Below are 27,172 nucleotides of genomic sequence, written 5' to 3'. Positions count from 1 at the left end.
CCAGAAAATACATTTTGGGTCTATTGACATGAACCTAAAAAACAGTGTAATCTTTGTTGAATGTTGACTCCCCCTGGCTGATAAAACCCCCAATGTCCCAGAAATACTACAGGAGACATGACCTCATGTCATCAGCTTCTGGTGTGAGCCCAAGACTAACTGAATGCAAACATGTTCAGTACACCCATACACTGCGCGCACATATATGCTTATACCACATTCTCTAAATGTTAGTATGTCTTAAAATTTTATCTTTCACACTATCATGCTCAGTCTGCCTGCCTGTTATGAATGAGGTAACCCAAAGCTAACGCTAGAGGTCGCACAACATCCACAGCAGGGAATTGAGGTATCTTAAAGTAGGTCACTACAACCGAGCATTCACCAAGGCCATCTGCATACACCACACTCACACTGCATCCACAGTTGGTTCCTTTGAGACTGTGTCATCGTCATTTTGGAAATAAAATCAGTCTCTGCACTGCGTGGTGTCTTTAATATATCAAGCTCAGACAGTACGATCATCACTGATGACTTTCTACTTTATTTTGAAATTTGAATAAAATGATTAAATCTAACAGGGTTTGTTTGAGTTGTTGCAAAAACACTTTCCTCCATCCAAAAGTACGACTTAGTCAGTCTTTGTGGCATTTCACGCGCTTTGCATGGTTTCCCCATCATTCTGAACTTTTTGTTTTTTCCTTGCTAATATTTTGTAGCCCATATCTTCATCTGAAAGACACGGATCCAGTTTTTCCTTTCCTGCTTTACATAGATTCTGTCATGAAACAATATCATGAATATGTTGTCGCTCTCTGTCAGTCTGTGCGCACTCGGTGCGCTTTGCGTCGTCAGTGAAGTTGCCTGATCCGCTGCAGACGAGCGGTGCGCCACAAACATCCACCCTCTCCAAAGGAAATAAGAGGGGAAGAATATGCTTCATGAACGGATTTCACAGCTTAAATGTCTTCAGGGTGGATAGATACAGAGAGAAATATATGACAGACGCCGGTAGAAACACCGAAATGTTGCCTGAACACCAAACGTGGAAGCGAAGGAGGACGATGCTGTGAGGACGGATCTCAGGCTTCAAACCGTCTCGGCGCTCCATGGGAGAGAGACGGGGATAAGAAGAACGGAAGAGGGAAAAAAATGTTCAAAGTTAGGCCGTGTCGTCTACACGTGCGACCCCGTAAAGCGCCGTCCCGCAACAGCTGCAGAAAATGAGCATGAAATGAACGAAGAATGCATGTCATTTGGGATATATCTGTGATTTTGCAAACATATATCATCTGCACGTCATCAGGTAAGGTGCTAAGACGGAATTAAGAAGGAACTATTTGAACAATATAGAAATATAGGAGACTGTCAGAATATTCAGCTCGGATATGAAACAAGATGAATGAAAATGTTGAAGTGAAGCCATCACTACAAGAAGTCACCATTAGATACAAGCTACCGAAATATAATATAATTGTTATAATGATATTTCGATTCCTCATTTCCTGTCAAACTCACCATAATTACAGAAACCTCACCTGCCAAGGTAAACCATTCCTACTCATTTTACTTTTTAAATCAAGTGAAGTGTCAACAGGCTCTTTGCACAGAGACATATACTGACATCAGTCACTGCACGCTGCTGAGGTTCAAAACCATTGAGATGATTGAATTCATGCATCAAAACTCACATATTATAACCCCAGCACTTTGATCAGTAACCCCTCATGCACACAGATGCTCACACACACGTACACGCAGATCATAATAGTAGTACAGTATATGGAACACCACACATACACAGCCTGACTAAAACGGAGTCACACTGGGAATATAAATAGTTAATCAAGAATTTCACTCTCAATATGTCAAAGAGCTCATACAGTACGGCCATATCAGTGAGGCAACCATCCATTTTCTCAGATACTCACAGTGATTCCCATAATGGGATGAGTCAAGACCTCCTACTCATCACCGCAGAAGCTGCCAGCCTCACTTTCTTAACAAGACATGCCTCCTTATAGAGATAATTTCAAACTGGTATGCAGATATCAAGAGACGACTCTTGATAACTGACCCGCCACACTTCAACAGTAGGCTATAGGAAAAAGACTCAATGGTAGCCCGTACTTTAAGAACTTTGTAATTAAACACTAAATGTGTTCTTTAAAAAGTCAGGAGAAAATGATGTAACTTTTTTTTCCAGTAGCTGTTTTCAGATTTATTACAGAGTGACAACTACAGTCAATGGGCAGGATTGAGCAGGGGATGCTGCAGTTCTCTGGTATGCTTCTAAATCACTATAGTACAAAATAACCACTAGGCACCCAAATATCAAATATTTAAAAAGATATGTTGCTGTCCATTTTGTAGACGTGGTCTCAATGTTAAAGGTGCACTCAAGCCATTTAGTATGGCACCTCCATACAGTTCACTGGTTCCTACAATTCCCATAATGCAACTAGTTGTCAGTAGACCCTCTGCCTTATAGATGCTTACATCTTTTAATCTCTAAATACTTTTTTTTTTAACTCAGCCTAAATGCCCAGTGATCAGCCCAGCCTCAGTGATAATCTAATGATATAATAATATAGCAGTCAGTGGTCATTTTTCTGCATGGAGTACTTTTACTTTTAAAAACTTAAATACCTGATAATGCTGACATACTTTACTTAAGTTACATATTCAAATATCACAGTATTTTAATATTAGTAAATTTACTTAATTAAAGGTTGTGAATACTTCCTTCACAACTGGCCTACCCCTCAACTCATTTGTCAACTGCAGTCTTGTCCCTGTTCGGTTCGCGTGACCCGGTTCTGCATTGGTGCAACACAAACTCTACCATTCAGAGCTATCTGTCAGATCCCGGCAGCGCTGTGTTAATCGTGCTGCTGCTGCCAGGCTGGCTGGTTGCAACCTGCAGGGTTGGATGGCAACGGAGCTACAGCACAGTGAGTGGCAGTCTGGGGCCAGAAACACTCAGGACACAATGTGTGAAGTTATGTGTACCACAGGCGGTTGTGGGCACCGGTGCAGGCCCACCACAGGGACTCACTCCATGCATCCCACATAAACAAATCTCCATTTTGACCTACTTTGAAAGCTTCATTACAAATCAACAGACCTTTTTTTTTTTGTGATGATTAAATTAGCAGTTTAACTTACAGTATAAATTATATTGACATCAGTACAAATTTATTTCAAGTAAAGGAAGGAATCCTTTTTTTCTGCTTATTTAGATTTATGTAATACCCTTTTGACGTGTTATAAAACATAATGCCTTTTTAAAATGTGCACATGCTAAATATAAGTGAGAAAGAGAAATGTATTACATTGCTATGTCTGTGCTAGCTTTTACAGAGCTAAAATGGGGATTTCATTGTTTCAACTTGACCCTTCCCAACCACGCAAATTATCCGACAAGAACAACATTTCAGTGTTTCCGTGGTATATTTGCATAGATATAAATGTTTGTTTCTTAATGTTAGCATTCATGGTTACAAGTCAGTTTTGGGTTGAAGGTGGACTTTCCCTCTGGGCCTCTTGCATCTGCTGGAGGCGACACTACATAAAGAAGAAGAAGATATACTTTATTAATCCCGCAAGGGGAAATTCAGTGTTTTCACTCTTTCACTTAGTATTTACACACAGGTCCGAAAGACACACACATGCACAACACACGGAGAGATGTCAGAGTGAGGGGGCTGCCACTCAGTGTGGCTCCCAGAGCAGTTAGGGGTACAGGGGCTTGCTCATGGCCTCCTTCGGCAGTGCCCAGGAGGTGAATTGGCACCTCTCCAGCCACCAGTCCACACTCCGCGACCCTCCGGTTCCCAGCCTAATCCTTACGGACTGAGCCCCAATAAAAATGAGATGGGTAGAAATCAGATGTATGGAGCTAAAATCTTTATATTTTTTCCTCAAGAATTTTAAAAAGATATAAATGCCTCCATTAATTTTTTGGCAAACTGGTCCCTTTCTGTAAGTGGATGACACTCTGACACCTGCCCTGTCTCGCCTCTGTTCTCTGTTTAGTTTCAAAACCTCTCTGTTCCCCTGCCCCTGCATTTTCTTGGAACTTGTCAGACCTTGTCATTCCCTACCTGTTCAACAGATGAGTTTCCTGCCTTTTCCCAGTCAGTCGCCCCTACCCATTTTTACCTCATTTCAGTACCAGCCATTTTCTCCCTGGCTCACCCTCTCAGTGTTGCTGTGCTGCCATTGTGGTCCAGCCATTCCTACCTGCTCGCTGTTCTCTAAACTTGCCTGCTGCCAGTCTGTGACTGCTTCCTTAGCTCGATCAGATTTGTTTGCCTCTTTGGACTTCCTTCATATTACCTAAATGTAAGCCTGCATTGACCCTAGTTTCAAGTAAAGTGCAGTTAGCAGACAGGTTTGGGATGTGTTAGCTTTGTGCAAGGGCTGGAGAAGATTAGCCTCAATCAAAAGAGGAGGAATACGTCTCACAGTAAATCTAAAGTTGTCTTAATTATGTATTGTGTTCTTCTGCTGACTTTCTAATTAGGGATGGGCGACACGGCCAAAAATTAAAATCACAATCCTTTTAATCGCAATCACAATATTTCACACTAAGTTGCAATCTTTTTTTCAAAATTTGGAAATTCCCAGTAGACATGAAATAGCCTATGAAATTTTCACCATTAAAACACAAAATTGCATTAAAGTTACTTGACAGGTTTCAAAATGGTGATTTAAACCTAAGTTTCATTTGAAGCTGTAAACAGAAGCCAAAACGTCATCATAAAATAACACTTTTCAAGTACTCACAACTCAATGGCATTGTTTATTATGCCACACAAGGAAGAGCAATGTGTAATAATTCTTCCAGTGATCATGGCCATCTACTCGGTTGCATCACTAGTGCTTTGTTCACATAGCACAGATCCACTAGTCAGTGAGGTTATGTGAAGTTTGGAAACAGAAGTAAGACGACATTTCATACATCTCTACAATTCACCTGAAAAGTAGATTGTGAACACCTGAGATCACAATATCGATCTAATCTTCACATTGCCTACCCCTATTTCAAACATTAGCCTCTGGCAAGCTAGTCTCATTTGGAGTTGGAGGCTGTGTGAACCCTTCGCTGTGAGGGCAGGACTCCTGCAGTGCTGTGTTTTACTAAAGAACAGTTTCCTCTTTCCCTCTTTCCTTCTCCCTGCAGCTCAGCCGATTACATCCAAGCTTGATGACAGTTGGTGGGCGTATAAGGACGTTGTCCAGGGAAGCTTTGTTCCAGGTAATAGACCACCACCCACCTCATACACAAAGAGGTATCATGACCAACACATGGTGAAATATTTGAAAATGTTATGGAAGGTATTCGGGAGGGGAGTTGTTTTCCCAATTTAAGAAGGTTCATCAAAACTTTTTTGGACCTTAGAATAAATCTATTATGCCTGTGAATCCTATCAATCCTCAAAATCTGGGTCTTGGAGACAGGTTATTTGAAGCAAAATCTGTCTGGAATTAGTGCTAATAAAAAGACTTTAGAATAGATTGTTAAATGACTTATGTATTACTGAAAAGAAATATGTTAAATGGTAATAGGTAAAACAGTGAGGCTCAATATAATGGAAATCCTATTCATTATAATTGCAGTAATGAAGGCGCTATTGTGCATTACTGTTTCATGCAGCTCAGTATGCCTAAAAATGTCATTCATATGGGATGCGTGTGCCACCACAGTGTGCTAATGCAGGAAGTGGTGTAAAGAAGAAAGTAAGGGTGTGGAGGTCAGGGGTGCTCATGCAGCAGACTACAGTTTATGTCCCATCACAATCCGGTTAACGATAGCTTTTTTAAAACCATAACCACAACCTCTCCCTTACCTTAGCATACTGTATATACCATGCACAGGTCTTGTAGAAAGAATGTATTTTAAAATGTTGTCACCGAATCTGATCCAGGGTTTTGCCAAATGGTCCAGAACAAACAGTGTTTCTAGCGACAGGGCCAGTGATCTGACTGTTTTTTAGTACATTAATCTGGGGATGATGTAGATGGGGCACATTTTCATAAACCCCCTCACTTCTATGGTCACACGCAACTAATTAGCTTCAGCCAAGGATAAGGATGTTGCTGAGACGCTGCGACTGATCTGCATAAATAGAAATGGACCAAGATCATTTGTTTATAATTACTTTGAAATCAGCTAATTTGGAGTTATACTTTCCTTAAAATGGCACATTTCCAGTTTTAGAATGAGACTGAAATATTGCTAGATGAAGAAGTGTGTGACAGGCCCTCTGGGAAAGTTGAGACTGACAGTAGTAAGCTCATCACATCAGTGAGCGTAGCCTGACTTTGACTGCAGCTTTTTCACCCTCAGTCTACTCTTGCACTACATCTTTCTCCTCGCTTTGTGTTAGTGCTGTGCCAGCACAGGAGAAATGTCGACTTCAAGCTGTTTTTTCTGGAAATTAAGTGGGAATACAGTCAGCAAAAAAAGAAAAACTAGGGTGTTATTCAATACTTGGGCCACTGATGGGTGTCATATTGTGCTTATAGATATTCTTTGATCACCTTTGCAGCCACATGAGGCACACGGGTGATTGGCTGAGATAAGAAGGACAAAGCTGTGGGTCTTCTCAAAAGGAAAACAGTGAGAGATGGGCGTCTGCCAGCCTCAGAGCAGAAACAGAAATCACTATTCGCTCCTGAGCGAGAGTATTGGGAGATGACCCAACAGAGTTTGCGGGGAATGAGACTGAGCACAAATGATGCAACTTCAATGCTACCTTGCTGTAAACACGGAGGTGCTCAGAAAGATAGATAAAAGGAGGCAGAGAGGAAGGAGTCTGGCAATTCTGCTGTGGTTCGCCTCTGAGCTATTACCTTGGCACTGTAAAATATAAAACTAAATATAACACAAGATACAGTATGCACCACAGATGCCGTAGAACAATGGAGAGTCTTTGGCAGGCATAGACAAAACATGTATTTCTGGTCCTGTACTTCAAAAGCACCTACAGAGACAGGAACACCTTTAGGATTAGTGGGTTCAGGTTCGCCTGGTTGCTCATGTAATCCCCCCTCAACCTCTCTTCCAACCTGTAATCTCGCCTGACATCATTGGACAAAAAAATTTATCAGCAGCGAATTTGGTACTTAATCGTTTAAAGTGGGCGATATGTTTCCCTCTCTCGGGACTGTCTCAAACTGTGTGGGAGACATAGTCTCAGAAGGGCCAAAAGAGAAGTTCTGGGATGCAGCTGTGCAATGCTCTTTAAATGAGGTGGGGAAGATAACTAGACACATATTTAGTCTTTTCTCTTGCAGAACCTAAAAATGTGCATTAGAAAAACATACATACAGATAACGCATAAATCTTGTGTTAGTGTCGCTTGTCCAAGTAAGTTTTTGCCTTCCCCTCCTTACGTTGCGCTAATCTGTAATGGGCTCATTACTGGCCCCCTGAGGCTGAAGGGTGGAAAATATCCACTGATACTTGATGGTTCGTTAGAACCGCACAAACAGACAGGCCACAAGGGGCCACAATGAGCCGCTACCAAACTCGAAAACAACTGCTTCAGCTGAGTTTTAGCACAGAATTCCCTGTGTTGTGTTGTGTTTCCCTGGCGAATGCACTGGGGGGACTAAATGCTACATGTGCGTTAGATAATCTTTGGAATGCATTATTTCACAGAACTTCTGATTGAAATCTAATCGCTCTGTACAGCTCCAACAACCGAACAGCACATCCTCCTCTCGTTTGGGAGGGTCCTATAACTGTAGACATTCTGAGCAAGCTTTCCACCATGATGTGTTTCCTCCATGGATTATACACCCTTATTTACCTCTCTCCTCAGTAGTGCGCCGCTGTAACAGCTCAGCCGGAAATGAAAGTGAAACTCAAGTACTTCCTTGCATTGTTAGCTTGCGCTACCTTTCTTCATAATGTGTACTCCTTTCCGTTATTTTAGTAGTTTATATTGAGTTTAATTTGTGTGAGTTCAAATTCACAAACGCATTTGTTCAGTTGACCTTTCCCCAAAAACATGAGCCCGTTCAATGAACCGCACTATATATATAAAACCAAAGCTATTTAACACTGCCAGGGCGTTACCTTTTATCTGGCTTGTTAAAACAAGTTACCATCAGAGTCCAGAGCCACGATCATAACATCATAACAGGCTTCTTCTGGTTAACATATATAAATCTGGTTTTTGTTTTCTTTCTGAACAGGTATCAGCAGAAATTTTTTTTTTTTTATCAGGGAGCAGCAGAAACAGTTTATGTTCAGTAGCAAAGTGTTCCTGTTAGAGTGAGGTGAAGTGGTCGTTGAGCGTAGGGCGTAGCAACTGTCGTGGTTGTGCTCGCCTCACACACGCCCGCTGCCGAAGTTGAATTGTCTTGAACTTTTTCTACGCGACGCGCTGAACAAATCATTGGAAGAGAGACTGATCCCCGCTGTTTGTGAGTTGTACTAATGAGCATGCAGTGTGCCGCTCTTCACTTCACTATGGCGTTTGATCGCTTGTCTTGCTTTTGTTTATCTACATCTCCCACACGCTGCATCCAGCGTAGTCTGCCGAAGCCTCCACTGCTTGTTTGGGTGGCTGATTTGCAGGCTGATCAACATCCCACCCCTCCTGTGACGCATGGTTTGACTGATTCAGAGCCAGTGAGAAACGGAATTTCAAAATAATAATAATAATAATATAAACTGCGGTAACATGAGATAAAATAATTGTAGGCAATAATTCATTAATGCATTAACGCGCTAATAACGTGTTTCCTCCTGTCTTTGCACCAGGCTGTAAGGGGCATCAGGTTCATTCTGTTGTTGTACAATTCTTATGTATATTTGATCATGTGTGTCTGGGAGTCTCCCTTTCTCTTTTATCTTCTCTCTCCCCTTGCCTTTATTCTCTCTCATCTCTTCTGCCCTTTCAGCTTCTCCTCCTCCTCCTTTCCTTCTTTTCCCCTACTGTTCATGGCTGGTCCAATTTTCCTTTGTCTCTTCTCTCTTTTCCTCCAGCATCTCCTCCTCATCTCGTCCCCAGTCACCCATCCTTCTCTTTCTTTGTTATCCCTCTCATTTCTCTTCTCTGGCTCTGTTTCCCCCCAGCTCACTCTTCCTTCCAGCCTGAATGGCCTGCAGATCTTGCTATCATTCATTTGAATTTGCTCACGACTTGAGGCCCATTCAGAACCTCAGAGGAAATCTGTGCACCGTGTTCCGAGCTGGCTCTGATGAGGGCGCTTCCTCTGTGAGCATTTAGCTGGATATGTGAAAAGATGACGGTTGGATTTTGTTGATCACACTAACCTAAGATGTCGCAGAAACTGAAAATCTCATGTCCTTGCTTTGAGCTTACCATGAGCAAATTTCAAAGGGGGGGCGACACAAAGACTAACAAGCAAACAGAACACATTCAGTAGACAGCAGCTTGGTGCTTGACTAAGTGAAAACTGGATTTTATGAGGACATTTTAACAAGACACACTTAATTTAATATTAAAAATGTATACATACTCATCCAACAAACATTAGCGTTCATTTGGAGTTTGGTTTTTGTGCCCACCTGATGAACGCAAGTCCAGTATTCACTGTCATTTTAACTCCACCAACTTCTGTGGGAAGTAGTCTCACTATTTAGCTGCTAAATGCTTCACTCTTTTTGCTAGTTGCTAACTTTGTCTGTCTGCTGTTTGCGGCTGGGTTGGAAGCGTACAGTGGGTTTATCCGAGGATCAAAGTTAGGTGATAATTCTCTGTGGGTTTGTCGCTTCACATTACACAGTCATATGAGTCACTGATATATTGATTAGTGCAGCTTCCATGATAGTGTGGCCAATAAAATAATGGGCTGTGTCCAAAAGAACCATACTTACTTCTATGCATTTTACTTAAGTGTTGTTCACTACATAGTGCCTTCAGAAATCCAAACAATGAACGGTTTCTTTTAAATCTGCATATTATATACCATTATTTAAATGTAAATGCTCCATATTTGTATAGCGCATTTCTAGTCTTTGCAACAACTCAAAGCACCGTTACACTACATCACATTCACCATTCACACACATTCACACACTGAGCCAACAGGCAACCCGCTCTAACTCCTGAGCCCCTTTTTATTACTGTAATGCAACTCTGAAACAATTAGGAATCATGTGGTAACTGACAAAATTTACTTCTCAGGACACAGTACCCTATATATCCTGTACGCAGGATAAGCGGTTGGGATGGGGGGACACTTTAGTCTTAAAGTATATGTTTTTTATGTTCAGATAACGGCAGAGCAATTCAGAAGAAATCCTGATGGGCCAGTAAGGGTTCGGGCTGTGGGCTCAGCTGTGGGCTGAGCTAGGAGCAGAGAGCGTGATCTCCACCTAAAAATGCGAGCACCTCAGTGATTGTGCTTGTGGTTACCAGTTTACTCGTCATAGACAGTACTATTCAGTCTGTGAAAACAGTTGAACAATGTCTCCTGTAGCTCTGGATTAGCTAGCTCAAGTCTTAGAAAATAACCCTGGTGATGTCACCAGGATTATCTAAGCTTGGCCTTGGACACATTTTTAACAGAAACACATTAGGCTATTGACATTGTTCTATACCAGCCAAGGACCCTTCCTGCATGATAAATAAATGTATAGTCAGGATATCTCTCTATGTGGTGCTTCAATTTAGACCGTTTCTTTTTTAGCCATGCTAGCAACATGCAACTACTGGATGGACCATTACCATGAAATGTTGTACAGACATTCATGGTCATTAGAGGATGGATCTTATGGCCTCGGTGACCCTCTGATAGCACCACCATGAGCGTTTTTTGCCATGACATTTGGTACACACATTCATGTCCCATTTGGTTGAATTCTAATCACTTTTTGATTACAATTCTGTACCTCGTGTTTAGTGCTAATTAGAAAATTTGAACACGCTAATATGCTACATGACACATAACATTAAAAAACCCTGTTCTGACATCTTCATTAAACAGCATCTCTGAACTTAAACATCAGTATGTTTCTTCTTACTGGAACAGGTGTTATAGTAATTATGGTTATCTGTGACTTCTTTGAACAGCCGCAATTTTTGAACAATGCAAACTGCATTGCAAAGATGCTACAAATGTAGACATTTTTTTTGGCTGCAAACTGGCAAGACAAGACTGGCTCGTCTATCCCCTTCAAAGTTTGAGTTTCTTGGCTTTCTCAGTGCAGCAGACTGAATAAACTGTCAAACTGCCATTTTCTCATCCGAGTTTTCTCCAACACACAAGTTGTTTGCCCAGTGTTGTCAGAGGTAGCAAAGTGTGTTGCTTTTGTGAAGGTACCAACGTCTGAGAGGGATGTCAAGGTAGAACAAAAATAAATCTATTTTTGTTTCACACATGCCATCTGTGGGAGCAAATGGAGGACCTTTAAATAATAATTGATCTTTTCTTAAGCAAATGTCAGTTAAATTAATTGAGTGCTGTGTCTCTCCTGCTAACTCTGCAGTCCATCTCCCAGTTGATCTGGTGTGTTTCTTTTTCCAGAACCGTCTTTTTTATGGGCTTCTTCTCACCAAATAGTGGGTTGAATTGGTCATACTCAATATGGAAGCAAATGCAAATGAAGCGCACTGAGATCTTGGGGACATTTTATGTTACAGCAACACGTCAGGGGACAAGCAAGACAGCGTGTTCGTGTGGTTTCTCTCACATCGCCATTGTATGTGTTTCTGTGCCTGCCTGGCCACGAGACTGAGGGGGGATGGAAGGATGAAAGAAAGGAGGAAGAAGAGGAGAAAGCAGGACGAGTGGGTTTGGTGATGAAGAGGAGAAAAGAGAAGGAAAAGCGTGAGCTCCTGGGGGCTGCCCTTTCCTCCTGATAGAACTCCACACCAGCTCTAGCTGTGTGTTTCTTTTGTGTGCGTGTGTGTCCACTCCTGGCCTTGAAGTGCAAAGGGTGGGGGGGGGGGCTGGGTAAAAGAGGCGATAAGGAGAAGAAGGAGAGTTCAGGGGATTGGGTCAGTCTACCTTTCAGCTCTCTCTAGCAGCTACAGCAAGAAGATGATTAGAGAAAAACATTAGCAAAGGGAGAGAAATTTAACCTGAAATGTATTTTCCTCTTGTTTGCAGAACGTCTGAAGGGGCATTTTGTAAATGTGTGTTTTTGGTTATAGTTAAAGCTTATGATTTCGGGAAACTAACGTCTCTCAGTACACCACCTTAGTAGTTAGCTGTTAGTTATTAAAGCCACTGTGTGTAGAATGACAACACTCCTATAAAAACACACTGTAGCAGAGTGCAATGTAGGCCTACACCACTATAATTGCTGTAACAATGTTTAACAAGATGTTAAAAAAATCTCCCATTAGATTCATTAAAAAATATATAGCAATATTTCTGCACATATTGCTGCCAAGCCCTAGCACCCCTTCATTACCGTTGCTACTGTATGCCTGTCAAACCCTCGGTTCTCGCATGGCACATATGCAGTTCTCAGTGATAATGGTGACAGATATACCAATATATCAATATTCTTCCTGAATTTGAGACATAGGTAGAAAAAAGCAGCTTCTCATTCCTAGCTGACAACTGTCAATTGTTAAATGACAAATGACAGCTGTTGCTAGCCGATTTTGTCAGTTGTAGCTAGTGTTTCCTGACATTACAGCAGTTGCCTATATAAACTCAGAGACAATGCAAGTTTGGACTCTATATGTAAACTATTGTCACAGCAGATTAATCGCTTCTGGAGTTTGTTTCAGTTTGTAGATGGATACTGAATGTTAAATGTCCTATATAATCTACTTGGCTGTAGATTTATGATTTGCTGGGGTTTGGCTAGCTAGCTAATGCTATGTAACGCAGATTTGGCTAGAATGTAAACTTCATCAAACCAAACAGAGAGCAACTGCTATTGCTCTGTACTTTACATGGTTGAACCAGGGTTAAACATTTCAGGATAGAGGCAAATAAAGGCAGACAATTACAAATAAAACTGCCGTAAAATTAAATGAAATTAAATAAAACCCAATAATAAAGATAAAGACTGATAACAGACAGAATAAGAAATTTTAGCAACAAAACGGTGTTTAATGAAAGGCTTTTTTGAAAAAGATATGTTTTTGAAAAGTGATTTAAAAGATGACTGTGATTCAGCAAGCCTCAGATCCTCAGGCAGGGAGTTCCAGAGCTAAAGGGGCCCTGAGAGAAAGGCTAGGACTGTTTCGATCGTGTCTTCTAGTGTTTGTTAAAAGCCGAGCTGAAGGCGTGAGATTGTTTTGGCTCAAACCAAAATAAAGTGAGTTACAATAATCCAACCCAGATGAGAAAAACATGAATGACCTTCTCGTGATCAGGTAAAGAGAGAAAAGGCCTGATCTATGAGATGCTCCTTAATTGATAAAAACACATTTTTTTCAAATGAAAGTTCATTTGCAAATATCACACACAGGTTTCTGGCTTCAGGTTTAATATTTGAAGACAGGGATCCAAGATGTTTCTGTAAAAAAAGGTTGGACTTTGGGGAGTCAATTATTCACAGTTGGAGAAGGATTTCTGACAGGCAGGATAAATGATGATGATTAAAAGTGCCTTTCTCATTGGCTTTAATAGGACATACATTAGAAACATAGAAACGATAGAATAGGTCATTAGTTGATGTCTTTAAAATGACCTATTTGATGATGATGATATGATATGACCTAAACTGATGTCGGCTTTTTGTTTCACACGGGAACCGAACGCGGTCTCCTGGGAGAAGGTCCCCTGACCATCACCCTGGTTAATTGTAGTTATTTATTCTATCCTATAATTGTGTGTTTTTTCAGTGCTATGGTGTGCACGGGAACCAGATTGCAATCTATATATATATATTATAAAAACATCACAAGTTTCGCCAAGAAATGCCAAGGCAAGGCACCCACTAAAAGCATTCAATGGAAAATTAAAACAGGTAATCAGGCTTTTCACCTTTCATTGTTTTACTTTTTTGATTTCGCTTCTCTAACCAGTGTAACCTGATCCTCTTCATCGTAATCGTAAATGGGTCTGAAATCTTTTAAATCTGCAGGGTCAGGGCTGGGTTTTTTAAGAAGTGGGTACACTACTGCATGCATAAGGCAGGAGGGAACACAGCCAGTGGACAGAGAGAGCTATTTTACAATCGATAAAATAGCAGGACCAACACTGCCAAATCTGGCAGGCATAAAATCTGAAGGACTCTATGAAGGCCTTAATTTGGTCCTTTAAAATGCACAGTGAAAGAGCCTGAAAGTCACTGAGCAAGGCAAGGGTGTCACGTGACAGGGGCACTTCTCTGACACCTGAACGTCTCCAAGGGACACAGGTAGACATCAAGAGCTGTTCAAAAAACACATTTCAGCTGTACCAGCTGTTTCATACTGTGAACAGTTGAAGCTGATTTGGGTCAAGGCTGATGCTTTGCTTAGCGTTTAGCTTAGGATGCTTTGTTGCTTTTGTTCTATAGCTGGAAGACATAAAAGTTGAATTTGAACGTGTCTGCTCTGTCTCCCCCCTTTCCCTGCTAGAGAGGGTGCTGGGAGATGGCAGATAGCCCACTTGAGGGGAAGAGGAAAATAAAATGAAAATAAAATGCATAACAGGCTGTTTGGAAGAGAAAGCAACTTATATTAATGTCACACCTCTTGGTGTTATTTGTTGTGCGTGTTATTTGTGCATTGTGACGATGGGGGCGTGTGTCAGTACAGGATGTAATATCATTGCTGTTGTTGTTTAGTGTGTATAAGCTCTTTGCTGTGTGTGTGTGTGTGTGTGTGTGAGTATGTAAGTGCTTATTTCAGTGTCTGTGTGTTTTGGGTATATAATATCATAGCTCAGGGACGTTATTTGGGAGTGCTGCAGAGTGAGTAAGTAGGAAACCAAGTTAGTGATCAGAGGAGCCTCTGCCTTGCTCTCTCTCCCTCCCTCCCTCCCTCTCTCTCTCGCACACACACACACGAACACACACTGTACCACCATATGTTTTTTTCCCTTTTATTTGTCATGCAGTTTCCCTATTTCTGTCTATCTCTTCCCCACTCTTTCTTCTTAATATCTCTCTCTGTCAGTGCCTCTTGCTCTCTCTCTCTCTCTCTCACACACACACACACACACACACACACACCCTTGCAGAGACTCACAGGCCCACAGGAGAGAAGGGAAAGAGAAGGAAAAGAGAAAGAAATGGAGAGAAGTAGCTAGATCGGGAGGAGGAGGAGGAGGTGGAAACGACATTCCTCCCACGCAGGAGATATGAGCAATTTTAGATGGGACTCAAGGAGGCATAGAGGGACAATGACACAGGCTAGAGAGTGAGAGAGAGAGCGAGCGAGCAAAGGAAAAAAAAAACTTAAGAGATAGAAAGAGTATGAGATAAGAGAGAGGGAGCACCAGCAGCAGAGGGAAAGAGAGGAGAATGAAGTTATGATACTCAATCTCAATAATCTCCTGAAATCATTACACATCCACGTTCTACACGCCTGATGGCCGCCCGCTATATTTCTTGCAATTACTCACCGCGGTAAGGACATTAAAGCTAATGCAGGCGGTGATTATGGCATCACTGCTATTTGTTCTTATTTAGCCGGGCCGCCGCAGGCCGCTGTAATGGGCGGACACGCGCTCGCAGAGACGACGTGTTTTCTGTAGTTAAAAATTCCAATGGATTCATTAGGCTTTAATGTAGCAGAGCTGAGATGAAGGGGCTCTCCAGGTACAAAGGAGGGGTAGAAGGAGTGAAAGCAAGTGTTATTAGGGTGCAAATTCAGAAACATTTTAGGCGTTTAGCTGTAGCTGTAATGCAACAGCTTCTTACTGTAAATGAGCAGGTTGGTATGAGGATCAAACCCGTGACCTTTATTCATTTCAATAACTTAAATGTCACAAGTTTGAGTAGTTCTTTTTCACAAATAGTTATTTATTTCAACTCAATTTAACCAGACATTTGATGAGTAAAGGTTATATTTTCCTTACTGTCAGTAAATGCATGCTATCTGTTTACCTGTTTTATGTACATCTTCAATTATAAAACCTGAAAAAGAATGAGTGGGAATGCCCGTAATTTGAAAAAAAACAAATAAAAAAAAGATTTTTTGCTCGACTGAGGCGGAAAAGTTGGAGTATCGATAAGAGCTAAATGTGACAAAGTGCAAGACTTGATGGTAGCGGATGGAAACTATTTTATTTTGCCAATTTTCTAAAACTTCTGTTAAACTTTGTGCTTCATTTGGAGGGAATCCTGACTAATATACCTTGGTCCTGATCAAATAGGAATAAAATACACCTTGTTGCCATTTAGTTCTGGTCTGGACCTTTTTCACACTGACTTATTACAAATAAATGGTGGAAGACGTACATAGCTTTTTAGGTACATTAAGTAAAAAGAGTAAAGTAAAAGTAAAAATGCTCCCCACTCCTTTTCACTCTCACTGATGAGGTAAAATCTCAGCTGTGTTATGTTGGTTACCAAATAAGGTGTAAGTACATTTACTCAAGTACTGTACTTAAGTACAAACCTCAAATCATCCAGAATTTGCTGGACTATGATACATCATTATTAACAATCTGAGCATGTTAGAATATATTTAATTTACATATAATAAGTATTTTTACATTGTTGTATTGGTACCTTGACTTAGGTAAAATATGAGTACTTCCACTACTTACCAAATGATATTGCATTAATATACAAATATGTGTGTATAGGCAGACAGCTTATTCTTGTCGGTCCCTTGACAGTTCACAGCCATAAGATGTTAAGCGTTTTAATTTCTGCTATAATTTACATATCTACAGCGCTGTAGTTGATCTGTTTTGCTTTCACACGGAGTCCTCTCTCGTTTTCAGGTACTCTCAGTCCATCTGTTTAGTCCTCACCAGAATTTGACTGACATCTTTCACGCCAGCCTAAACAAACCACAGCGCGATTCAAACAGGTCAGGCGTGAAAGCTTCCTAGGATACATATTCTTTGAATTATAAGCAAAAAATGTTACAGCTGAACAAACACATGTAGGTAATGGCATGCTGTTTGTTCTTGTGCTAGCTGGTATTTGTTTTTTTTCCTTGGAGAAAAAAAAAAAAACACGACAAAATAAGCTCAGCAACAGCTTAGACACCAACACAGACTTTTTTAGTTGTGTCATCTACACGTGTGCCTGAGGATGTCGGAGTCCTTGCAAGCAGAAAAAAAGAGTTGAAATTGTCCAGCATCAGACACCTGTAGGACTAAATTCCGTCACAGAGCTAAGGAAGCTGAAGAAGGATGGTCCAGTGTTTCATCACTCCTATTTAAGATGGCCCTTCAGGTGCCGTCTCAAAGAAAGTGTCCCACTGCTAATTTCAGATGCTGAGGGAACGTCGAGCCAGCCGGCCACCGGGGGCACCCATAGGAGAGCAGAATTTGAATCTCGCTCTGACACTCGAGTGCAACTCAAACAGCCTCAAAGGCCAAGTGGAGTGGCTGCTGCAGATGTCTTTTGCTGCATACTGTGCAGTGGTTGTGAGGTGGAGGCTCATCTGGCTGCCACTGTAAACAAAGAAAGTTTTCCAAATCTATTTATGTCAATTTCTCTAAACAGAGAGATTACATAACCTCTGGCAGCCATGTCAGGTGGACATGAGGGGTGAGGATGAGCTGTGTACTTTTTTCCCTCGTGGGTTTCACTTATCAGGCAATCTCAGAACCCATCAGCTGTCATCTGACAACAATTTAGCCTCTGGGAGAAACTGCCAATATTTAACAGCTTCCGGTGTAGCCAGCGGACATCTGGATAGACTCTTCCGTGTGCCATTCATTGTGGTATTGGGGGGGGTGTGGATGTTGAGCGGGCCTTAAGTTGCATGAATATGATTCATGTGGTGACATAAACAAACAAACTAGCAAGGCTATCTCGCAACCTGAAACTTTTCTTAAAACCCTTTCACGCATAGTGGTCACTACAGTGGACAGCTAATCAGAAGCCATTTACTTGAATGGACAGAGGTTCTGATAATCTAGTTGCACATCAGCCACTACAGTGGACACTAGTGTATCATGCCATACACTGCCACCCTCTGGTAAGCTGTTGTAAGTGCAACTTAAATTCGTCAAAACCAAGATGGCCGACAGACGATCGGAAATGCTGAGCAGCTCAGGTAATCTTGCCTCCAATTATAGGAGACCCCTGCAGGTAAATAAAGTTTGGTAACATCTAGTAACAACTAAGGATTAGTACAATTGTTAAATTTTCCAAGTATTGATTTTATGTTGGGAGGAAATTACAATTAATCATCTGTCCACGTCTGTTCCAAGTTGAACATTATGCATCGCTGGCTATATTTCAACTACAATTAACTAGCACTAAGACTTTGTTTATCTTGAAAATACTTCATGTACACCAACTTTTTGGGATGTAAATCAATGGATTTATACTACACTTGCAGTTTTTGTAACAAAAACAATATTTTGTGCAGATTAATACTATTTTGTGAGTAACATTTGGTGTGTTTCAGCATGTAATACAAAGGCATTCAGGATAGTGGAGCAAATTCCATCAGAATCAAGTAAGCATAATACTACCACTAGTACAGTGATGATGAAGGGCTGCCAGAAATAGGAGGATCCCCAAATGCTAGCAGCAGTGATAGTGGAGCTGAGAGTGCTGAGAAAGAGAGGCTGAGGAGTCAGAAGTGAGGTTCAACGTTTTCGTATTACATTAAACTGCGTTAGAATATGTTACAATGTGACCACATTGGTTTAACAGCATTAAAAATATAGTTTTCACACACCATGGTAAACATTTAACAAAATAGGTTTATTTAAACCTAGGTTAAGGAAACTTAAAAGGGTATTTCAAACTAATATAACCAAAGTATGAGGTATGTAGTCTGTTTCAGAAGTGTCCAGGCAGAATGTTGGTTACATGTGTGTGTGTGTGCAGGTGTTATAGTATGCAAAACAAGGTAAATACCACAAAGTAAGAGTCCAAAACCAAAGAAAAACAAACTAAAGGAGAAACCGGGGAGCCGGCCGCAGGGAGGTCTGACCTGGTCTTGACAGCAGCCTCCTGCAGAATGAGAGAAGGTTACAAATAGCCTACACTCAAGACACAGGGCCCAGGTGCTTTCAGTTAACATAATCAGCTCTTGAGCTACAAGGGGGGGGGGGGGGGGAGAGAGCGAGAGAACACACCCACAGGGCATCACACATACTATATCATTTTATTAATTGGTTTGTTAAATAACAAACAAGTTAAGTTTAAACCTTAGGTGCACGCTGTCCACCTTAGTGGACATGTAAGAAACTCCTTGAAAAATGTGTGTTTAAAAAAAAATGAATTTCTGATTTTATTTTGCATGCCTAAAGAGCAATAAAAACGCATAGGAAAAAAATCCTGACAAAGGCTGTCATAATTCATGCATGAAAGGGTTTTAACTTCAATCGCCCAAATTGTTAATGATTAATAAAGATGACTGGGGGAGGGCATTTACCTTTTTTTGTCTTCTGAAGTGGGGCGTGACAGGAAGCATAACATCTAACCAATAAACCTATTTGAACCCTCATTCCGCTAACATTTACCAGCTGAATTGCTTAAAAGGCAAACCAGCAGTGTTGCATCTTATTGTTGAAAACAAACCGGAGAGAGAGAGAGAGAGAGAGCTTACAGGGAGATCAACGTGAGAAGGTTTTGTTGTAAACTGCTGGAGTTGAAAAAGTAATGGGTGTAAAATGTAAAGGCAGTCATCAAGGTTAAGTAAGTCTAATGTTCAGAAACGTTAATGTTATCTCTGCTGGAAAGCACATTATTCAGTTGTGTACATCCAAATATAAGCTATAATGTTTCGTTATTGCACAGAAAGAAAACAAAACTGTTGAACTGAAAAATGTTGAACACTAACTGTTGTCAGTTGTGTGTCAGTTTAGTACATTTTGTCTTTACATACATATATTTTAGAAATAAGAAAATGCTGCTCCTCGTAAGTCCAATTTAAGATCAAATCTGTGCATATGAACATCTCAGGAATTAGGCTCATTCACCTCTCCCTGCCTCATTGCTTTACTAATTTCATCCTTCCTTATATCTTTCACTGCACCCTTCCTTCCAGCCCCCTTATCTTGTTACCCTTCCTTTTTAATGTTCATTGTTGTGTTCATGTTCAAGCCTAAATGTATACTCATGTATTAGACCAGTGTCATCCTATAGTTGGCAGATATGCTGTATTTGAGCCTGGCTGTATTATGTTTTACTATTTTGTGTCATGTACATCATGAGGTAATTTTTATAGTGTTTTTATTGCCTTCCATTTCTCATAATACATAATATTTGATGGATGATAAATTCTGGCAAATATAAGACACTATAAAGCAGTGATATTTCAGAGCGACCATGCAGGATAGTTTTACAGTCATCCTGTCTCACCGTTTATTTAAATATGACCTTTGTCTTAATGTTGGGAGTTATCACAGCATGAGTGAAAGTCAGAGAAATAGACATAAAGAGAAGAAAAATATGCTTTGGGAAAGATGGAAGAGTGACAAGAATATCTAACAAGGGGGTTAGAGAGTAATGACCCCATCTACACATACACTCACACATAAAGATTCAGGGTAAGACAGAAGCTCAGCAGCAGATGGCTGTAAATCCCCCATGATGACCAAAGGAAGGTCGAGACCCTGGAATATCATCACTTGTCGCAGCAGTGGTGCTGATATTGCAGCTTAGCTGATCTCAGAGAGCCTATATGATCATAAGCTCTACACTTTACTGCTTTATTGTAAGCCAGGAAATGCAGTATCCTGTAGTGCTAGAGACAGTGAGCAGGTTAGGTGGACTGGAAGGCATAAACTGCCTATAGGTGTCAAGTTGTTCGTATTTCTGTAAATGTTGTAAGTGCTCTGGCAGACTGGTGACCTGTCCAGGACTCTCTCCGATTCTTGCCCATTACATGCTGGGATGGGCTCCAGCCTCTATCAGACTCGTAACAAGTGGTTTGGAAAATGGACAAACCTTTTCCTACATAGTTTTCCACCATTGGAGGTTTTACTTTAAATTACATCATCTTGTTGCGCCCTCTTCTTCTGTATTGTTTTAATGGCACCCGTTTTTAAAAATAAGCACCATCAGCTGTTTATTTCGACCAACCAAATCCTAATAATCATTTTAAGGTGCAAACGTGCATCGATTTGCATTTTGTTTTGCTGATTTTTTCATAATCCGGTTACAATATATGCTACATTTGGACAGAAAGCCTAGTTAGTGTTTTCACTTATCCAGTGAAATATCTCAAAATCTGTTGTATGGATTGGCACAACATTTGGTACAGGCATGGTTCTAGCACAATGGATCCTAATGACTTTTTATGTGGCACTGCCAGCAGGTTGACATTTTTTGTTCAGAGACTTGACAATGGATTGCTAAGATGTTTGGTACATTATTATTTCCTACCGGAGAAGTTGTTTGAATGGAGGAATTGTTTGTAAACTTTGGTAAACCCTGACCTTTCCTTTAGCACCATCATCAGGTCAAATACAATTTGTAGTCAGTGTGTCCAATACTTTGGTTTATGACCATACCTGCAAAACTAATGACATTCCCACCAGCCTCAGCTGCACTTTGTCTTTATTGCTAATTAGCAAATGTTAGCATGCTAAGCCTGCTAATTAAGACACTAAACATCAGCATGCTAGCATTGTCATTGTGAGTGCACTATGGTGATGTAAGCATTTACCTTAAAGCCCTGCTGTGCCTAAGTATAGACCCACAGAGCTGCTAGCGTGGCTTTTATTCACCAAGCCTCATATTTACCAAGCCTGCTGCAAGTTACTCTCACTGCAATTTTTCTATTTACTAAGACTACACACAAATGTAAATGAGACCAGCATAAACCGCTGCTAATTAAGATCTCATGTGCTGCACATGTCTGAAAAGTAATGTTTTCTGTTGCTGAACCTCAGACACAGGTTGAATTGAAGACATCTGGTATTTTAAGTATCCATCCTGCAAGAGGAAGTCTATACAGTATGTGAGGAAATAGCTAGCCAAATGTGTCACAAAAAGATTGTGATGAAAAGTGATTAAATAAATTATGAAAAATCTGTATGGAAGATTTATGGTTAAACCTTTGAACTCCTTCAATTGGATTATTGGTGCAACAAGATTAAAAAATGCCTATCCCTCCTTAGTGAGGATTTAATTGGTTGCTTCAATAATATCACACTCTCTGGAGCTGCTGTGAGCCATCAAAAGTCAGGAAAAATACTTGGCAGAAAGCCAAAGAGGGAAACAAAGAGGTAAAGTGAAATAAATTTGTGTTGTGTTAGAGCTTCTGTATTTTAACTTTATAATGCATAGTTTTAATTTGTTGCAATATTATTTAATCCTGTCACTGAAGCAGTTTCACAATTTCTCTCTCTGTCCATCTCTGTCACTCACAGTTTCGATCTGGCTGCCCGTGTTTGTCACAGAGGTTCAATCTCAGACGCAATTTTCTCTACTGCAGTGGTCTGTTTGTAGGGATAAACCAGGTGCAGCGACTATTTATACATTTGTATATACGTTTGCTGATTCACAGAACATAAATAATTTATTGTAATAATAAATAAATTGTTGGTAATTTTTAAGTGAAACATTTATTTATAAAAATAAATTGGTTGCAGCTTCTTAATTGAATAACTGAATATTTATATTTTATATTTATTATAAGTCTTTTATTAAAATAAACTGATGAACTAACTAAACTAAATGAACATTGAGCAAATGAACAAGAGATAACAAGCAATTTGTAGATGTCACCTTGGGTTTCACTATTTTCTGATATTTTCTAGGGCAAACAATAGAGAAAATAGAGAATAGGGAAAAGAAGGCAGACAAATTCATAATGAAAATAATGAGTTAGTTAGTTGCAGCCCTATGAATTTGCATCCCCTCCGCTGAACAGGAATGCTTTGAAATGCATATTGCATGAGCCCTTCACATGCAATTCCTTAGCTGTGATGCTTTTCTTACATTTTACTGTTGTCTCTTAATAAATAAGCATATTTTGATTGTTTAGCTCCTAAATATTTCCATTAGTCTTGTGAAATTTGACCATTTTGTGGTGTACTGTTCTTACAGCCATAAAGTAAGAGTAAACATACTCAGAGTTCAGTGTATAGACAAACACAGTTTTTCAGCTCTAAAGCTGCAAACAGGTCATTACATTCATAGACAAAACTTGACTTTGCAAGCTGGATCATGAATAAAACAGAGACATTTGTCAAAATGCTTGTCAAAAAACATGTTGATTAGGAAAACTGGTGTAAAAGCCAGCTTGGACCAGAGCTTGGAAGTCTTGTGTGGGAGTTGCCCTTTCCTCAGTCAGTGTAATAACCTTTACTAATCAACAACAAGCAGCCTGTATCTTATGTGTTTCTAGCAACACCCTGCTTTACATTCATTCAATCCCCAAGTTCCATTAAGGCTGTTGACCAGCTGAATAGTCAAAGTTATTTCATATTTGGTGAGAAAGGGAGGTCATGACACCTTAACTTCCTCCACCCACACTGTCCAGATAGTTGTAACAACTAAGCATCTATTCACAAACCTGTAACCTCTAGCATCTGTGGAATACTCAGAGGCTCCTCAAAATGTGGTATTGCTGCATGCTTAAGAGCAGTCAGGAGCAGACTTTCACATGGTAAGGGTGATTGCAAGATAGAATCAACAGCTGGTATGCCAAGTAATTTCCCACAACCTACTTTACTCCAGCTGAGAGCAGACGTTTGCTGCCATTTCATTAGTCGTGCTGAGTTGAAAGGTTCTGGAGCTATTCATTTCTTAGAGGAAAAATTCACCCTACCTGTGGACAGAGCCAGTCTAGCTGGTCCCACTTCTTTCCAGTCTTTGTGCTAAGCTAACCGGCAGCTACCTGTGGCTTTACATTTATTTGAGTGGTACCTATCTATTCATCTAACCATGGGAAAGAAAGCAAATAAGCATATTTGCTAAAATGTCAAAGAATTACTTTCAAACAGTTTAGCTACAATTCTTAATTGAGGTAAAACAGAAAGTACTGTAAGCAAGTCATAATGATAATAATAATAATAAGAAGAATAATACCATTACTGTTAACCAAATTTATTTGCAACGGTTAAGTTGGAGCTTTCTTTTTATCCTTGGTTGTTGTCCTACCCCGCGACCCTGTACGCAGGATAAGCGGTTGACGATGGATGGATGGATGGATGTTGTCCCACCGATCAACAGGGCAACAAGCATGGGCAGTCAGACTGTCATACCAACAAATTCTCTTATCTAAATGACAAAATACGTAGATTTTCAATTGTCCCAAAATGACATAGATGACCGTTTTCCACAACAACATATATATACGTCTGTTGGAAAGTACGATGACATGGCATTGGCAAGTACAAGGCGTAGTCACTTAAAGGAGACCTATTATACTATTTTTCCAGTCCTATATTGTAGTTTTGTGACTCCTGTATGGCAGCTTTTCATGATTCAAAGTTAAAAAATATATATATTTTCTGTCTTATACTGGCTCTTCATTTAACCCTTCATTTCAGCCTCTGTCTGAAACAAGCTGTAGATGTTCCTGTCTCTTTAAGGCCCCCCCTCTCAAAGAACCTGAAGAATGTTACCAGGCTGGGCGGTACAGCTGTAAATGACCATATTTGGAATATCGGCTCCGGCTAGCTCTGTATGTCATAGAATGGAGCGTTGGTAGAAAAAGCAGTTCAAAACAGAGCGTTCAGAACAGGAGGAAATCTGAGGTTTTTGCTCACAGTGATTTTAAATACTTTTAACAATACTGTTTAACAGGAACATTCAATATTGTAACATGGTAGTGTCACAACCTGGCTCAATAGTAAGTGACAAAAGAGGAGTCTGAAAATAAAGTAAATTTAAGCAAATTATAAAACGGGCCGCATTTACACCTGGTATTAAAATGCGATCTGATACAGATCTGATAGGCTACAGATCGCATTTTACTGGCAGAGATAAATAAATAAATAAATAAATAATGAGCGAGTGTGAGAGAGATAGAGAGCGACAGAGATAAATCATTGCTTATTAGGTGATTCAACATTTCCCTCTTTCACACACAGGGAAACTCTCACACACACACACACACACACACACACGCACACTCAGCAGTCCAATACTTGCCCCAGATGTCTGCGAAATTGCAACAAAGTTTAAGTTTCAATAGCCCGTTCAAAAGACTATTGCTCAAGGAGAGACGCAATTCCGCCCTTTCTGGTAGGTAAAATATTAAAGTGTTATTATTTTAAATACTGCTGGCGGCCAGCACACAGTAGCAAGCAGATTATCATAGGGCCTATAAATTCAAGTTACCAAAGTCAATCTCCTGACGCTGGATAGTTTTTTAGTGGCTGCACAACAAAGGGCAACTTTGATGTATGTTGCTTAGCAACCGTCATGCGCTATGTAGCCTACCGGCAGCCTGGTGGAACTACTTTTTGTATTCATAAAGAAATGACTATTGATGAAATAAAGTCAAATTGTAGTGCGTCTGTTTTTTTGCCATACTTGGTAACCGTTTTATAAAAGCAATAGCTCACTCCAGGCCGTGATATATGCTTATTATATCACAGTTACACTATAATAAGCGTATACCATGGCCTGTCATGGGCTATTGCTTAAATATACAATTGTAGGTGTCTATCAGATCAGTATGTATGCAGTGTCTGTGTGAGTGAGCGATCAGTCGGCAGGCCAGGAGAAGACAGAGTCAAATCATCAAGCAGGTCTCCTTTATAGCCAACTGAGCCCCGCCTGCTCAGGTATCTTGCATCTTACACCAGGTATCAGCTCCACCCGCCAACTACCTGGATCAAAGGGACAGAACACTGCAAGATACAAAGAAAAAGAGGGGGGCCAAACCTGGGGCCATCACAGTAGATAACTCATAAAATATGTTCTCCATTAAGTACATTAAATCACCTGGTTAGGTTTAGGAAAAGATGGTGATTTGGGTTATAAGTTGGGTTATAACATTACGGAAGTCACGTACAAAACATTATTTAACTTAAAATGTATATGTCAACATTGACTTTCTTTCACATGGAACTTGAACCTCAGTCTGCTTATTGAAAGTCCTGAGTTTACTTGACACATCCATTCACCCCCACCACCTCCTTACATGGACTTTGTCATTCTTTATACTACGTCACCTGACTTCATCTGCCTATCTTAAAACATAAATATGGGTCATAATAAGCTGCTGCGTAAACGACCTGGTGGGGGTCACCCAATTGGGGTGGTGATGGTACAGTGGATTAGACACATGCCTTTGGTGTGAGAGACCACATGACAGGAACATCCACCAGAGCAAGACACTTATCCCCTGGTTGCTCCAGAGTCGTGCGACCTCTGACATGTATATAGCTTTGGATAAAAGCGTCAGCTAAATGAGTAAATGTAATGTAATGACCTATCTGTTTTTCTGGTGAGGACGGACTGATCATACAGGTTGTAGCCAAGCTGAAGGTTTAGCCAAATTAGCTACAAATTTAAAACAGACAGTGAGCATCCAAGTAATGTTGCTAATTATCCATAGCACAGGAACATAGAGTGGGTGCAACTAGAGTACCAATGGAACTCAACAATGGATGTTTACAGTTTGCATCATTTTAGCCTTTGTTCCTGTGTTGTCTCAAACACATTTTTTCTAGCCTGGCAGTTTGTTTATAACCTTGGTCTGGCTGCTTATGCTTGCCAATGGGGTCATTGGACCAAATTTTTTGCCACGTCACCACATTTTGATATCGCGATTTTAATTAATTTTTAATCAAGAAAGATATCAACTTTACATGAGCGCTCACTGTCTGGACTTACTGCAACCTGCTAAAGAGATGCTAAACAGTTTTATTGTTCTGAGCACAATGACAGTATCTATCTATCTATCTATCTATCTAGCAAATAGCATCAACATTGTCAAGGGAGTTTCTATACATTTTGAGGAAAATGTGAAAGCATGTCTGAGCTTACCCTGTGGCAGTGTTTGAACAGCACTGCTTATACGGAGATCTGGGGAAAAATATCAAGATCTGGGGGGAAAAAAAGAGCTAATGAGCCAAGATCTGGCATTTGTCTGTGAGCCTTTAATATTTGGACTATAGAAAATGTCTTTGGTGAAAAGTTTAACATAGTCATGAAGAAACTTTCTTCCTATTAGTTGGGCTG

General features: G+C 40.4%; 1 protein-coding gene across 1 annotated transcript in view; it reads left to right on the top strand.

Annotated features, from left to right (window-relative positions):
* The first annotated feature begins 574 nt into the window (after positions 1-574).
* LOC119882248 (carbonic anhydrase-related protein 10-like) overlaps positions 575-27,172 on the top strand; it is a 121,698-nt gene continuing 95,100 nt past the window's right edge. The window contains exons 1-2 of the mRNA XM_038692241.1: positions 575-1,306; positions 5,189-5,263. Of these exons, the coding sequence (XP_038548169.1) occupies positions 1,246-1,306; positions 5,189-5,263 (136 nt within the window). The 5' untranslated portion in view covers positions 575-1,245. The remainder of the gene's footprint in view (positions 1,307-5,188; positions 5,264-27,172) is intronic.

Source organism: Micropterus salmoides, unplaced genomic scaffold (genome assembly GCF_014851395.1).
Source record: "Micropterus salmoides isolate LMB-PRFRI ecotype aquatic unplaced genomic scaffold, ASM1485139v1 Ms_hic_scaffold_10, whole genome shotgun sequence".
Lineage (NCBI taxonomy): Eukaryota > Metazoa > Chordata > Actinopteri > Centrarchiformes > Centrarchidae > Micropterus > Micropterus salmoides.
This window is presented reverse-complemented; position numbering and strand designations above follow the sequence as displayed.